This window comes from Typopeltis vanoorti, chromosome 25 (assembly GCF_054136105.1).
Source record: "Typopeltis vanoorti isolate ZY-2024b chromosome 25, IOZ_Tvanoo_1.0, whole genome shotgun sequence".
In the NCBI taxonomy this organism is placed as follows: Eukaryota; Metazoa; Arthropoda; class Arachnida; order Uropygi; family Thelyphonidae; genus Typopeltis; species Typopeltis vanoorti.
Window position 1 is genome coordinate 25,992,860 of NC_143573.1, and position 17,923 is coordinate 26,010,782.

Consider the following 17,923-nt stretch of genomic DNA (forward strand, 5'->3'; position numbering starts at 1 on the left):
TCGAAATTAAATTATTGGGATTACTGAGACGTGGTTGACAGAAGGTGATATAATAACAGGAATAGAAGTCGCTGGGTATAGCATTTTTCGTCAGGATAGGAGGGGAAAGCGTGGTGGTGGGGGTACTGCTTATGATAAGTGATGACCTATGTCCTCTAAGAGTGGAGGCTTTGGAAGGAAGTGAGACAAATGATTTTGAGAGCATATGGTGTGAGGTAGAGGTAGGCAAGACAGGATATTTAGTGGGGTGTTGCTACAGACCCAGGAGCAATGGAGACCAGGAGATGTTTAGACAGCTAAGTTTGGCAAGTGCAAGAAGAATGATTGTTATGGGAGATTTTAACTACAGTAGTATAAATTGGAGAGAGGAAGATGCATGTAGCAATAGTGGAATGGAATTTCTAGAATTCTTGAGGGACAAATGTCTTAGGCAACATGTAACAGAGGGAACAAGAGGTTCAAGAGTTTTAGATTTGGTTATAGCATCAGAAGAGTTGATAATAACTGAGATGACATCTCTCCCACCGGTTGGAGAGAGTGACCTTATGGTTTTGACTTGGAAAATGAATAGACATGCAAGAGTATCAAAGAGAAGGGAACTTATGTGGAATTATAATGCAGGTGATTATAACAGTCCTAGATGTCAACTTCAGGAAGTTTCATGGAGGGAGGAATTGGAAGGCCGGGATATCGTTAGTGCGTGGGAAATTGTGAAAGAATATTTGTTAGCAGCAATGGTAAGTTGTATACCACGAGTGAAGAATAGGACACAATTTGGAGTAAAGTGGATGACAAACAATATTAAACAGGAATTGCATATGAAAGAGAGCTATGGAAGAGATATAACGAGACAGGTGAAGAGAGGATGCGTGAAGAATATAAGACACAGGCCAGAAGAGTGACTAGTGTGGTAAGGAAGACAAAACTGGAATATGAGAGGAGATTGGCCCTAAGATCCAAAGAAAATCCTAGGGAATTTTTTAGCTATGTGGCCAGTAGGAGGAGAAATGACTGTGGAAGAATGATATTGTGGGATAAAAATGGGAATAGAGTGACTGATGCAGAGGACATAGTGGAATTGTTCAATGAACACTTTATTGGAGTATTTCATCCTGGAGGAGTCAGTTTTAATGCTAGAGGGATAGGGCAGGTTCAAGGTTTAGAGGTACATGAAGAGAGTGTGTTTCAGATATTGAGAACGCTGGATGTCAATAAAGCGTTGGGAGTGGATGGTATTTCACCACGAGTTTTGAGAGAATGTGCTAAGGAACTGACAGTGCCTTTAACCTGGCTTTTCAATGAAAGTCTGGTTTCGGCAAAGGCGCCCAGGGAATGGAAGGAAGGTAAGATAGTGCCATTGCATAAGGGTAGTAACAGACTGAAGTGCCTAATTATAGACCAGTCTGTGTGTCATCAGTAGTTGTTAAGATCTTGGAGAAAGTAGTGAGGGACCGTATACAGCACTGGGCAGATGAGGGTAATGTTATCTGTGAGAGTCAACATGGATTTGTGAAAGGGCGCTCTTGTTTTAGCAATATGCTAGCCTTTTATAATAAAGTTACAAGAACATTAGATGAGGGAAAGGCATATACTGCAATTTTCTTAGACTTAGCAAAGGCATTTGACAGGGTGCCACATGATAAGCTGATATTTAAGTTGCAACACATGGGTCTGGATGTCAGATGGTCAACTGGATTCAGGATTGGCTATCTGATACGTATCAGAGAGTTGTGTATGGTGGAGCAGTTTCAAGGAGACGGAAGGTTACAAGTGGGGTCCCACAGGGCTCAGTACTAGGACCTATATTGTTTAACTTTTATATCAATGACATTGCCAGTGAATTGCAAGGGGATATTCAGTTGTTTGCGGATGATACGAAGCTGGGAAGGATTATTAGTAATAGTGCAGATGTGGTAGCCCTGCAAGAGGATTTGAATAAGCTAGATAGATGGGCAAATGAATGTGGGTGTCAGTTTAATCCAGCAAAATGTAAGGTCTTGAGGTTTGGGAAACATCGATGGGATGCTGCATACTCTATGGGAGGAGTTATACTGAAGGAAGTTGGGGAGACAAGAGATCTGGGGTTGATGATTGATAGAAACCTGAAGTTTAGGGGACATATTGCAAAGGTGGTGAAGGTAACACAGAGGATTGCTGCAATTATGAGAAGGACACTGACCTGCAGAGATAAGAGGGTTATCATTCCGTTGTATAAGTCTCTGATCAGACCACACTTGGATTATTGTTCTCAGATTTGGTCCCGAGGATTTGAAAGGGGATAAATTAACTGTGGAAAAGATACAAAGACGGATGACAAAGATGGTCTCAGGACTGTACAAAGATAGTTATGAAAATCGGCCAAGGGAATGTGACTGCAGAGTTTGGCGGATAGAAGGAGAGGTGATATGATTGAGACTTTTAAACTGTTGAGAGGTGGTTACAGGGTTGATACTGGGGAGTTCTTTCACTTGGTTGAACAGCAGGAAGGAGTGATGACAAGAGGCCATCCCTGGAAGTTACGAAAGGAAACTGTGAGCAAGAGGGTGAGTAGTGGTTTCTTTGCATGGAGGGTGGTTGAGCCATGGAATGCATTGTCTGATAGTGGTGAGGGCAAGAACGGTCAATGAGTTTAAGGAGTGGTATGATAGACTTTGTGTTTCTTAGGGGGAACCTCCCCTCGATGAGTCTTGACAGACTTTATGTTCTTAGGAAGGATCTCCCACGATGAGTCTTTTGATTCCATGGAGGCCTGAATAATAATAATAAATGAACTAAATCTCTCCCTTCAGGGAAAGTGTTCACCTGTTCTTGATGCCTATGAGAAAATAAAGGCATTTCAAAAAAAATTGGTGTTATGGATTAGTTACGAAAAAGACAGACAATTTGCACCTTTTCCAACATTGGAATCCTTTTTAGTGGAAAATATTTTTGTTGATTTTGAGTTTATGAAAAGGGTTTGTAACCACCTCAAAACTCTGAAACAGAGTTTTGAAACATATTTTCCAAATAACTTTTATAAGAAATTTCTATGGGTTCACGGTCCATTTCAGGCTTACAGTCACGAGAATGACCTTTCGTTATCGAAAAAGAACAGTTAATTGAGCTTTCAAGTGACAATGGGCTTAAAATGCAATTCCATGATCTTGGTTTAGCTCGATTCTGGATCTCGCCTCCAGTGAGAAGTGAATTTCCCGAATTATCTGAAGCAGTGAAATTCGTTATGCAGTTTTCTACAACCTATCTTTGTGAGAAAGGATTTTCACTGCTCCTTCAAATAAAAACAAATACAGAAATTGTCTTAGTGTGTATGTAGATCTTTGACTAAAGTCAACCAATATTGAGCCAGATATCCAGCAACTCTGCAAGGGCCGAGAAGCTCAACCATCTCATTAAAAGTAAGTAGTAATATAATTATATCATATAATTTATTTGTTTACTAAAAATTAAAACTTTGTTCAATGATGATACACTTTTAATCATTTACTTCCAATTTAATTATGTTTCCATATGTATTCAAAACACGCTTTTAGATTTATTATGTTATAAATAGCACAGTTTTTCCTAAATGCTCGTAATCCCTACATAAGTTTTTTAAAAAATTACATAACTTACTGGCCAGTAGAATTGTTTTAGGTATTTTACTGGTCCATGGGCTTACAAAGGTTGAGAAATACTTCAATAACTCCATGGAGTTTTTTTTTTTTTTTTTTTATTTATTTGTGTGGGGTTTCCCCATTTCCCCAAGCATCCAGATAATGGTTCCTCACATCATGGACAGGAATCAAACCCAAAGGGCTCTGTCTGTCCAACTGAGATATGTAGGCTCACTCCATGAAGTAGCCTGTAATAATAATAATAAATCTGAGGAGAGAAAGCCATCTACCATGACACACAGTGAATGGCAATTGAGAAAGTTGGTGATCCAATTGATCCAAGAACCAAACCTGATTAAATGCGTTTGAACTGGCAAGGGCAACCACATGAGTTTCTGCAAATAGCTAGAGTCCAGAGATGGGTGGTGAAGGCTAGATCAGAGGTAGAGCATGAGTGGCAGAATCTATACTGCTGGTCACTAATTAGTCAGTAGGTCTCTAGATGGTATAAGAGTTGGTTGTTGGTGACCACCTCCATAATTTCAGAGTTAATAGACGTGAAAAGGGAAAACAAACAATAGTTCATAAGGTTGACTTTCATGTATGCCTCCTTCCATGCTGTAGGGTAGATGCCAGTTAAATAGGATAGACTGAAAAGGCAATACAGGATATGTGTCAGTTTTGGGGCACAAGTCATTAACACAACAGGCAAGATATCATCAGGACTAGATGCCTGGTTTGTGTTCAGGTTATTGAAGATTCTTTGGATTTCCTTTTGGCAGAAGCCTATGGGTGACATAGAGAGAGCAATTCTTGTTGGATTGGAGGGAACTTGGCCCATGTAATTAATGCAGAAATTGGAAAAGAAGAGCGATGCCAGTAAGTAAACCTTGTCTTTAGGTTAGGTAACTTCAGTACCATCTGGATGTGAGAGTGGCAGAAACCTGGGTGAGCTGAAGTTGCATCCAATGGCCTTGGCAAGAGACCAGAAGAATGCCATTTGGACAGGAGGCCAGTTTGCAGCATTTGGCCCTTTCAAAGTCCGATTTAGATTTGGTGATGACTCTTTTCCAGCTGTTGCAAGATGCAGTACAGGCAGAGTGAGCAGTTGCAGGTTTGGTCTTGAGCCATTCATGGTATGCAGAGGTTTTCTTGTTTACTGAGGTAACACACTTTTTCAAGAACCAAGGCTTAGATGGTGGCTGTGAATTTGGAATGGAACAAGGGATGAAGACCTTCATTCCTGTGAGGATTATTTCTCTTATTCAGTCTCAGCAGGTGTGTGTATCTGGACTGCTTCAGTTGTCCTTCCTCACCCACCATAGGAAGGAGTAATAGAAATCATGGAGGTAACTTAAATTCCTCCTTGATGATCTGCGATATGCCATTGCTAATGGCAAATACCTCAGAATGCCTGCCTGCTTGATCTGTGAAACTGAAGGGAAGCTAATGCGAGTTGTGGACATTGAAGTCTCCAAGAAGGATGATTTCACTACTAGGATATTTAACAGGATAGGGTCTGTTTCCTCGGCAAAATTACTATATCAGTTACAAACATGGTAGTTACTTCACCAAGTAGCTGTGCTTGCAAATTAGTTTATTAAAGAGTGTAGGTTTGTGGGATATTATAGTTGTTGACTGATGAAATAGAAATTTTGTTATGCTTTCCAAGATGATGATGATAACTTCATTAATTTAAAGGTCAAATAAAGTTCCTAAGTGCTAAGTTGGGCCTTCATTTTTTTTGTCTACTATTTTAAATTTTTTTTTTTGGCATGTGTTGTTTTTGCGATATTTATAATTTGGTTGATTCTATACTATTTTATATTAACGGAGAAACATGAATAAGAAATTTCACTCCATAGGAATATACAGGTATCCCTTGCTTAACGCGGGATTTGATTAACACGCCGAAATTAATTGCGACAATCCCTTGAATACACGCCAAGAGTTTTGATTAACGCGCCTTTAAACCTGTGGAGCTCACAGCTGATCTGACAGATACATGCAAAAATGTTTAATATAAATATTCTTACACAATTCAGTGTATAGCTTGGAGGTCATGAGTAGCTGTTCATTCATATGTTACGAGTGATATTCCGTACTGTTTTTTTAGTTTCCAAATCTTTTAGTTTCTATATATTCGGCACGAAACTCTTGAAGTTTCTATATTCGGCTATGAAATAATGTTGGATTCAACATCCACTTAATTTTTTCCATCATGTATTATATTTGCAGTGTTTTTTCTTTATGTTTTATTGCATATTAGCACATGCTAGTAATGAATGTATCTCTCAGATATACCTCGAACTATGCTGCAATGTTTACCCCTGCGAGCTCCACAGGGTTACATTTACCACGCAAAAACATGCAAGCCTCATGGCGTGAGCATGATGACATCATTCCTCCTACGAATTATTAATACACTAATCTATCATGGACAAATTGTAATTTTTACCATTGATTATTAGATTTGATTAACACGTGGTAACATCGAGGGATTAATTAACCGTGTTAATCGAGGGATACCTGCATATGTATATACACAAATTAAAAAAAAAAAAAAAAAAAAAAACATTTTCATTGCATACAGGAATCAGAGATAGAGGGCACTGGAAGGACTTTATCATATATCTACTCACTAAAGATGCCCTAAATGTCTGCTGGCAGTTCATTCCATTCACTCGCAATGAAAAGAAGCTAGACCTCATGTTCTTCGTGACCCTTACTCAGCTTTCAGGGGTGACCTAAGTTCTCCACCGCCTGCAATGAGCTGAAAATTTCTCCAACGTCTAAATCATAAGAATTCTTTACTAGCTTGATGTTTTGATTATTTATTTTATTTACTTAGGGTATGGCTCACACATGAAAAGTTACATTACATTAATTCTTAATATATACAGACATAGTAATAGACATATGTACAATTGATGTTTCTGTCATATTCCTATTTCTCAAACTTTGAAGCCCACATTCCTTCAGTCTATCTTCACATGCAAGTTCTACAAGCCCAATATGATTTTGGTTAGCTCCACATAACCCAAGTGACCAACAGTAGTCCAGATGTGCTCTTATCAGATATAGTGGAAGAATAATTTCCTTATTCCTACAAGTTAGTGTTCTTTTCAAAACACTGCAGTTATCTAATGGTATCTAATTCTCTGTTCACTATTATCACTAAGCCTAGCATTATCAACCACATGCAGCAAACTTCCATGAATATAATACTCAGTCTGGAATATCTTCAGCCCCAAATGCCATAACCTTAGCAACATTACACTAATGCTCATTAACATTTTTCAATAAAATCATTATGTTCAATTCAGTCTGTAAGGATCCAGCATCAGAAATGTCCCTTATCACCTGAACAAACTCGAAATCATTTGCATATACTTCAATGCTTCCCTTTAGACCATCCTCAATGCCATTAATACACAAGTTAAACAGGAAGAGAACCATGTGGCCTATTCGCCAACTTCATTCTCTTAGATTCAGCTTCTGCATACATCACTCTTTGATACCTGTCGGATAACTATTCCAATTCATGCCACAAGCTTATTTTGCATACCCATCCCTTGGACTTTGTATAATAAACTTCTATGTGGAATTTATCAAGTAATTGATAAAATCTAAAATAATCACAGCGTATTCCCCCCATCCAACTCTACTATCACCTTATTGTAAAATGTTAGTAGATCAGTAAAACAAGACCTACCTCTAACAAAGCTACGCCATCATCTATAAATGAAGAAGTCTCTATAGTCCATATATGAACTAGAGAGGCATGCATCTAAAAGTTATCCAACCACTTCTAGATGCAGTTTCTCACAAGTCTCTCTAATATCTTATTACTAGAGAGAGAGAGAGAGAGAGAGAGAGGGGAGATATATATATATATAGACTGGCCTACAATCGAATTATCTTCCCAATCATCAGTAATCATGTTCATGTTGAGATGAACATGACTCAAACAGCCAGGTTTTTTGGGACATAGTTAATTCTCTAGCACACTGCCATGTCAGCAGACTCCTGCAATATTTTTAACATTTTTACTTCTTCCACCTCTATCTTTTCATCCATAGCAGTCTCAGCTTCTGGAGAATTAATGGATGTGCCATGAATGTACACTTTACCAAAATGATTACTTAATAATTTAGCTATTACCTATGCATTCAACAACTTTTCTGCCATCTGTATTTGCTAAGGTTATCCTACCATGATAATTCTTCTTTTTACTCATTACATAGTGAAAGAATTCTCTCCAATTTCCTGTAACCTGTTCAGCTAACTTTTATATTCTGATTTCACTTTCCTCACCATGGGCATCTAACCTGGTCTGTTCTTTGTACTACTCATCAGATTTCACAAAATATAAGTTCCATAATATTTTCTTTTCATGTGGCTCCAGCTTTAAAGCTGCATCCATCCATTTCACATCACTGCAATTAACTCTCCTGACTATGGGAATGCAGTCATGGCATCCTTTAAACCAGGGTTTCCCAAACTTTTCCTAGGACGGAACACTTCACAAATCCTGAAATATTCACAGAACACCTTGATTATTTTGTAATGTATTAATTAATAATTGTTAATTTAGCTAATTTTTATTAATTAATAATTGATCATTAATTATTAATTATTTAAATATCGATTAAACATAAACATCATTAAATTAATTTGTGCTGATTTTCATTGACACATCCCGTTCTGATCACCAAAAATTCATAATATTATTATAAGTAATTACAAGTGAATGCAGACTTTTTCTCCTATGTGCTGGTAGTTTTCCCTTCCTTTTGCACATCCTGGAGATCGCTTTGTAGGCTGGTGGTGGATGACTCACTATCTGTTGCATCACAAACACCTTCAATAAGAGATTTCTTAATACCAAAATTAAACAAAGTCCCTTGTCTCTTATTCATATTAAAATTTAAATCTGCAGGCCTATTACTTTTAAAAATCATGGCACTACGGTTTCGAAACTTTCACCCTACAATACGAACTTGCGAAGAAAGTATTCAGTATTACTAGATCTGAGAACCGGATACAGACTACCTTGATCTTCAATTTTAGTGGAAAAATTTTCTTTATACTTCCTTGCTGATTGGTCACTAACATTTGCAACACAGATGTTATTTCTTTAAGTTTTGAGAACAGAGGATATGCCACCCATTGTTATAATCCGCTTGCATGTAATTTTTATGACCGGTCATAAACAGCGGTATTCCCTTTCCCAAATGCTGAAAGGTTTCGATGTGTGAAAATTAACGATAATTCATGAATGCTTCCACGTTTAAAAATACACGGCTTGGTCACTAACGTTTGCTACACAGATGTTATTAGGTGTTCTGGGTATGAGCTTTTCGACATATTCCGAATATTATTCGCCTCAGAATATTTCCACTATAAAATATTTATTCATGAAAAATGCTTAGAAAACTAAAATGACAAATTTCAGGAGAACTTCTCACAGAACACTGATTCACCTTCTGTGTAATATCAGTGGTATTACAATTTTAATATGCACTTCACATCCATGAAAGTTCTTACATAAATTGCCACTAACCCAAAACAAATCTCAGTGGTTACGTTTACCAAATGGAGGCAAAATGTTTATTGAGTTCATGAGCAGATTCTCAGATGTTATTCATCATAGTCAATATCCACTTTCTGTCCACTGCTGGAAGAAGGCCACCTCTCAAGGTCCTCCATTCTGTCCTATCTTGAGCTTTTTCTAAGCCACTGAGTTCTAGCCATCTCTTTAATTCCATCCTCCTAGTTTTTCTTTGGTTTTTCTATAGATATGGGATTAAATAACAGATATCAGCAGATTGTGTATGGAAGAGTAGTATCTTCCAAAAGAAGAAGGTCACTATTGGAATGCCACAGAGATCTGTTTGGGGACCATTTTTGTTTAACGACGCTACTGGCCAAGACGTCTATAGACGTCAAAGTTATCATGGATGTGAAGTGCATATTAAAATTGTAATACCATTGATATTATATTCAAATATATGATGGATACAAAGCACATGAGGATGCGTATTTCATCCATAATGGCCGGTAAGGTGGTTAACATGTTAATGTTAATAACACTGGGATGAGCTTAACTAGAGATATGCAACAGTTTACAATGATGCAAAGCTGGGAAGAACTATGAGGAGTAGAGCAGATGTTGCCTTGTACTAGGATCTCAACAGACTATGTGAGTGGAGCTATCAGTTTAATGTTGCAAAGTGCAGTCTTGAAATTTGGTATGTAAAGTTGGGATGCAGAGCATATAATTAATGATGAAATTTTGAAGAAGGTGGAAGAGATGAGAGATCTGGTGGACAAGGACTTGAAAGAACATCACAACAAATTATAGCAATAATGAGGACCCTGACATGTAGAAGCAAAGAGGTTATGGTTCTCTTGTATAAAGCATCAGGCCATATATGGACTACTGTGTACAAACTCGCTCATAGTTTCAAGGGTATGAGGATGTACTGAAGAGGGCCTAGAGAAGGTATACTAAGTTGGTCAGATACAGGGAGAGATTGAGGGAACGCAACCTGCAGAGCCTTGTGAATAGAAGAAGTGGGAATATGATTGAGACACATAAATTGGTGTGGGATTGTTGCTAGATTAATGTGGAGGAGATTTTTTTTCATAGAGTAGAGGGAGACAAGGCTGTATAAGGAGGGTACGGGCAAGGGAATGAGAAGTACATTTTTTGCATGGAGAGTGATTAGTAAGGGAATGCATTGCATGATAAATGTGGAAACCATGAATGGGTTTAAGGTCTTTGGGTTTTTCTGGTTGAATGGTCTTTTGGGATAAGATAAAATGGACCTTCCACAATGAGTCCATTGACTCCATGGAGATCAGAGGTTAACAATAATTAAGTTCTCTTTCCATCTCTGGGCTGGGATAACATTCATATATCAACTTTGTCCATTTTTAAGTGTTGCTTCTTCCAGTGCGACCATTGCCATTTAGATCTTTTAATGGCTCTTAAAATGCCTCTCACCTTAGTCTGAGCTCTATCCCAAGTAGAATCAATACAACATGTTAGGTTTCAGATCACTGTCATAGTTAATCACAAACTTTTTTCTTTTTTTACTTATAGATGCATGTCATGTTTAATAATGGTTTTAAGCAGCAATATATGTGCCAAATGATATAAATAAAGCAATAATTTATATCAGTTAAGCAAACGAAAAATTTAGAATAATTTTCACAAACATGAAAGTTATTATGAATATCTTGCTTAAGGAGAAAAAGGCCAATCAGTTTGGGCGTCAATCTACACTATTAAGTTTTTCCATTTCAGCAATAAGATGGTCAAGTTTATGGATAGCTGTAGTATTAACCAGTGTAGCACTCTTCACTTTATTAATAACTGCAACAACACCTGTCTCAAACTAATGCAGCAAGTGACAACATCATAAACAAATGGAGTTCATGAAAACTGTGCATCAGTTGATTCAAAGGAGTGTCACATATCAATAAAACAGTCATGAGTGAATGCAGTGTCGCATAAATGGGCATTTGTTATAATTGAAGAGTATATGAGCAGATCATTGTAAAGTGAAGTTTCGTGAAGCAGAGTATTACTTTACTGTGCTTTCTATCATGAATGGCAATACCAAGCAGTTATCTTTCCATTTTCCTATGAATGATCCTCAAGTTATCAGCCAATTTTTTTGGTCAAAGTCCATGTTTCACTTCCATATATCTTGACTAATACAATTGTCAAATATTTTGCTTTTAAAGCAAATTAGAATATCTCCTTTGATTGCATCATGATGTTTTCCAAAGGCTACCTGGCCAAGGTGAATTCTTATAACTTCTTCCTCATAGCCTCCCTCTTTGTGATTTTTTGTCCTAAGTAAACAAAGAAAGTTACAGTATTGATCTCATGGCATTACTTGTGTGATGGCTTTTTGGTTATGCTTTTATTATACAAAATTTTTGTTTAGTCTTTATTTATATTTAAATAATCCTTTCTCTTTATTTTCGACATTGATTCATTGATCATTTGTTTCAGGTGTTTTGCTGATTTCCTAAAAGAACACTGTCATTAGCAAATCACAGGTGATTTAGCTTGTTCCCATCTACTATAATTCCTGTATTTTTCCATTCCAAATTTTTTAAATTTCATCCAGGGCTGCTGTAAACAGTTCAGATGAAATGGTCTCTCCATGTTTAACTTTTTCTTTTTTTTAAATAGGAAATTTCACATTTGCTCTTGATTTTATAATCAGCGAACGCCTTTTATTCCCTTATAGGGAGTAGGCGACGTCTTTTTTTTAACCCTATCTAGCTTTTGAAAAAAGATGGTTGAATTTTTATACATATAACCAAATACATGTAAATCAATTTTCAATTCCTTAATTTTTTTTTAGAGAATTTTTTATTTTTCTTTGAACCCAAACATAAGAGGTTGGTTAATCAACCTATAGTATGTTATTACTGTGTATGAGTAGCAGGTTGGGAAAGGAGAAACTTGTTTACATTTGATTTAAAAGCCTGTACACTGGATTCCTTAGGAAACACATAAGGGGAAACTGTTCCAAAATGGATGATGAAGGAAGAGGAAAAGAAACTTGTTCTGCTGGTTTCAAAGTGTACTGTGAGGGAATGTTGCACAGCAACTGTGCATGTTCCAATGGACTTAGTACTGAGTGAAGGAATTGTTTATGCTATTTCAGTTGAATATTTGCCATGGAAATATTTATAATACAAAGGGAATCAAAACTGGCTAATGTAGAGACTGAATCAAATGCCTTTTGAAAAATCAATAAAGGCCAAACATAATGATTAGTCTTATTGCGCATGTGACCAATGATAATGCTGTAGTTTCTGCTGAGGGAGTATTCTGTTGGTAATTTTTGTAAAAATTTTGTATACTGTTAAAAAGAGGCTGATAGGGCAGTAATTTTTATTATCCTATCAGTCTCCCTTTTCAAAAACTATAATAAGAATAGCATTATTCCAAATCTTTGGTATTCCATCATAGCTTTAATCTATAAATTTTACTTAGCACAGTCACATCTGGTTAACCACCTTCTTTCAAACTTCTATCAGTATCTCATTTATACCTAGTACCTCTATCTATTCATGCTTCCCATAGAGTACTGAACTTCTTTTAAAACATCAGGCATGTTTCTTCCTCTTCAATTTAGAGTATTATATTTTTGTTTTCATACTGTCTAAGTTTTGGAGTTGTCATATAATTTGGCATAAAAAAATCCTATTGTTCTAATGATCTTTTTTTTTTTTTTTTATGTTGAGCCCATACACAAGAGGTTGGTTGAGCAACCTATAATACATTAATACTGTGTATGGGATGAAAATGGAGTACTGTTTAATTAGTATTCCATTTTCATCTTTAAGGGCAATTAATTTATTTTATACCATGATTAACTCTATTCTCACTCCGGTGCAATTCCAAGTCCTCTTTAGTTCATCCTGTACTCAACTATGCATTCTATCCTGCAAAACTACTTAAGACCAAAAGGCTTTAGTTGAACTATTTATACTAAAGGTCATTCCCAATCTCCACTCTAGTTGGCTACAATTCATCTATAATCAAAATCAATTAGAAATACTTCCCCTCCCCAATTTTTCATATTTTGCATGTCTTCCCTGAATAGACTGTATTCATCATGTTGTGTCCATGTAACGATATCCTCTTTTGTCAACCAGGTCCCACTAATGCCAATGACTTTTCATTTGCATTTACTAATGCTTAGAATTATGTTTATTTTTATTATTACATGACACCTCCAAGGAGTCCAAAGACTCATCGAGGGAGGGCACCTACTCTACAACTCTCCGTCTCCACAAACTACAGCAAACTGCAATTACACCAATGCCATCTACTGCTCCCCCCCCCCACCAACACAAGTATTTTCACAGATAATCACAAACATCCATGCCCACAGTGGGATTCGAACTTGCAGCCTTTTGGCTAGAGAGTGGATAGATAATGTTGAGACTTAAGGGCTGACCACTTGAACAATCAGGATGGCAAAAAAGGGATAGCATGAACACAGTCCCTTACTACCAAAATCTCCATGCTCCACCTATCCCAATTTGGAAAAGTAGCAGAATCAACAAATTCAATAGTGCAAATGTGGGAAAACATCCTTGAGGATCAAGGTTTTTCCCATGCCAGATAAATAATCCTGATTTATTCCTGATGCTTTTTGCAATAGTGTACAATAACCAACCATCAACCTGACAAGAATTCGAACAACTCTTAACACCTGACCCATTCACACACAAGCATTCATTCACTCATTTCTTCCTTGTTCCAATTCCTCAAATGAAATCTGTAATCTAATTACATCCTAACCACATTCCTTCAGCCTATCTATATAATCCACCTAACAGCCAAAACTTGGAACCCACCACCTGATTGTCATTTCCCTGCCTCGACAAACTCTCCTCCACCCTATGGCAATCTACCCAACTTTACCACTCTGGCTAAGATGCCAATCATCCTCAGTAACCTGCAAACTGTCTATCTCTCACACACACACACAAAATGTATTCCATAGATCAACATACACATGCTCTCTTCCTACACGTCCTTGCTATCATGTAATTCATATTCATTCCCCTTATTCTCAGCTCTATTATCATACCTGGTCAACAATCAATGTCTACTCTCAAGACCTTTTTTGATTCACTCTGTAATCAGTAACACTCAAATTCTGTGCTACCTCATTTACACTACTCCAAAAATCATTTATTCCAACTCTACTAATTGTTCCACCTCTCGAACACATTTTCAGCATCTCTTTAGATTTTACATCCTTGACAAATGAAAGCTCCAAATAGCTATGATTTCACTCTCTTTTTTTCTCTTCCACTATTCTACATTCAAAGCTGCTACTATGATCAATACTTTCAATGCACCCCCTCCCATTTACAAGCACCCTTCCTCTTCCATTTTCAGCAGCCAGTCTCACACCCAATTCAATAACTCATTCTACACACACACACACACACAGTGTTCAACTCCTCAGCTTCATCCTTTTGTTAGTATGGAGCTTAGATCTTGTGTACAACCTAGTGAAGAAGCTGTCTCTTACATTAAAAACATCTAGTTCTTTCCAAAAAAAAAACATTTGGAGACAAGGTTTTGTTACTGCTCAAATTAGATCAAATGCCTGACAGCATCAGCTGTTTACGTATATTACTTCAATTACTGCAAACACCATCGGAGATTAGTCTACTCGGATGTCAAAATTAGGTCTCAAATTACCTGGCATCCACATATAATGGCAGCTTATGTATATGTATTATATATGTATCGCATTACATATTATATATGTTGGACACCATTTGAGGCATGGGGGATGCATTACAGAAATAATTCAGGGAACTATAGAAGGAAAGAGGCCACGAGGCAGATCAAGAATTTCATTTATAAATAACATAATGATGCTAACTGGCGCTAAGAGTTATGAAGAGATAAAAAGAAGATCACAAGAAAGGATGTTATAATGTGCTGCTATAATTACCAATCTTCGGATTGATGCACCAGAAAAGAGGGATACTTATTGCCTGTTTTACTGCTTGATGACTGTCGAAATATTTTCCAGAAAAGTTTAAATTTTTGACTGGAAACACGATGACTTAACAGTTTAAAAATTTAATGATTTTTATAGTTTTCCTAACCATGAAAAAAAAAAAAAATTGAGATATCATACCTTTATTTTATAATCATCTCCTCCAGAAACAAAAAGCGGTTGTTGATTGTGAAAACAAATCCCTCTCACCGGCCCATCATGTTCATCAAATTTATCTAAAAGAGTACACATCCGGTAATCCCATAACTGTATTATACCATTATGCAAACTGGCCAATACCCATGGTCTCTTCGGGTGAAAACTCAAACCTTTTACTCTGGCTGACTTTGTTTCGAATTTGGTCAGCATTGTGAAATTACGGATTATACACAAATGCCTAAACTATGCAATGCTTTAAACAAAGTTTACACACATTTAATTCAAAATTATGTAACAAATTAATACAAAATGCTCATATCAATCCCAGGTGACACTAAACTACCAACGTGGCGACGATTTGTTGTGTAGTATCACTACACGGGTAGTAGCGACATCTCATAATTCTTCGCATTTCAGTTAACAACATCTAACACATCATTAAATGTTTAACTATCAACGATCAAACTACAAAGGTAAATGCATCGTTTTATTTTTAAATATTTATATTTATATTTATTATAGAGGAATAGCAGAATGGAGGAGTATGTTCGCATTTTGCTTGTACAGCTGAGGGTTGTAATCTTTGGGGGCGGTAGAGTGGAGGAGGATGTTCCAAAGGACAAAAGTAGACCGAATAAAAGAGGGGAAAGTGAAGTTGGTTCGGTGAGTTTTAAGGACTGCAAAATGGTGTTAGTTGGCAGGGGTCCAGTTTTAATGATTTTGGAAGAGAGTGGCGGAATAATAGCTGCCAATTCAGCAGAGCACTGTCCATGAAAGTATCTGTATAAGAGGCACAAGGCAAAAACTGAACGTCTCTGAGAGCAGAGAGAGAGAGAGAGATACTGAAGTGGGTACGTGAGAGAGAGAGAGAGAGGGTGGGATTATTAATTAGCCAGACATCCCTCATCTGGATAGAATCGAGCAATCTAAGACAGGATTTTGGTGCATCACATCAAATATGGGATCAACATTCCATTTCTGAGCGGAATCGGGCTGTCTATAGAGTGAGCAGCTGTGAAGTAGACTTGTACAAAAAATACATCAAGTTTTATTCATGGCCGCAGAAGCTGTACCTTGTGTAGAGATTGCTTGAATATAGCAGTATCAGACTGCATACCTATGGCCAGGTTGATAAACCAAGTTGGAATTCAATGGATTACTAGGGATATGAAGTAAGAGCTACAAAAAAGAAAACATTGTGGAGGAAATATAAAGAAAAATTAATCAGCATACTCATGAGAAATACACAGTGCAAGCAAGAAGGGTGATTTGTATGATTAGGAAGACCAAATCAGACTATGAGAGAGAATTAGCCAAATAGGCCAAAGTAAACCCAAATGAGTTTTTTCGTTATGTATCAAGTAAGAGGGAAAATTACTATGGTAAAATGACTTTAAACAATGCTCATGGCAGGAAAGTAACTGAACCAGAAAAAATAGTTGAGTTGCTGAGTGATTAATTTACAAAAGTGTATCATCCAGGTGGTGATTTTACAGTTGCTGATGTTACAGATGTTACAGAAATGCATATCAACATTGAGGTAAATGAAGAAGAGGTGTTCAGCGTATTAAAAATATGAGTTTGAACACAGCAGTGGGATGTGATAGCATGCAACCTGTGTACTAAGTGAATGTGCAAGAGAATTTTCATTGCCTCTGAGGAAATTGTACAATTTAAGTATTATCTCTGACAGGGTTCCAAGGGAGTGGAATGAGGGGAAGATAGTACCATTGCATAAAGGTGGCTCCAAGAGAGAGGTAACAAACTACAGACCAATTAATATATCATGAGTGGTTGCTGAATTGTTGGAAAAGTTGGTGAAAGGTAAAATAAAACAGTGGGTGGATAGCGATACAATACTCTATAGTGAGCAACATGGCTTTGTAAACTGTACATCCTGCCTTAGTAACATATTCACATTTTATAATAAAGTGACAAGAGAATTGGATAAAGGTAATGGCTAATCTATGACGCTGCTCTACTTGGGCACGGCAATTGACAGAATATTACATGGTAAACTATTACAAAAACTGGAGACGATGGGAATGGAAATGATGCTAGTAGCATGGATACTGGTAGCTCATGGACAGAAACCAGAGAGTAGTATATGGTGGAGTGGAGTCAAAGAGAATGATGGTGACTAGTGAAGTACCTCAGGGTGCACTACTGGGGCCACTATTCTTTAATTTGTATATCAGTGGCATAAGGAAAGATTTAAGAGAGGATATGCAGTTGTTTGTTGATGATTTAAAAGTGGGGAGAGCAGTAGTTCATAAAGTTGATGTAGATTCCTGCAGGATGATTTAAATAACTTGGCATTGTGGGCAAAGGAAAATGATTGTTAATTATTTGTTGCAAAATGTAAGTTATGCACTTCGGGTCGAAAAGGTTGCATGTGGTGTGTGATATTGGTCTGTAGAATATTGATGAGGCTAGGTAGGTACTAAGGGTGATGGTGGACAAAGAGTTAAAGTTTAGAGGGCATATTGCAAAATTTGATAAAATAGCTCAACGAATTATTTGGATGTTTAAAAACAGGCTAAGAAGTAAAGATAAGGAAGTTATTATCCCTTTTTATAATGCTACGATTCGGCAAAATCTTGA

General features: G+C 37.0%; 1 protein-coding gene across 1 annotated transcript in view; it reads right to left on the reverse strand.

Moving 5' to 3' along the window:
- The window catches only part of alphaCOP (coatomer subunit alpha), a 190,318-nt gene extending 174,644 nt beyond the window's left edge, over positions 1-15,674 (reverse strand). Inside the window, exon 1 of the mRNA XM_090414738.1 lies at positions 15,302-15,674. Coding sequence (XP_090270864.1) covers positions 15,302-15,529 — 228 coding nt within the window. The 5' untranslated portion in view covers positions 15,530-15,674. The remainder of the gene's footprint in view (positions 1-15,301) is intronic.
- Between the last annotated feature and the right edge of the window lie 2,249 nt (positions 15,675-17,923).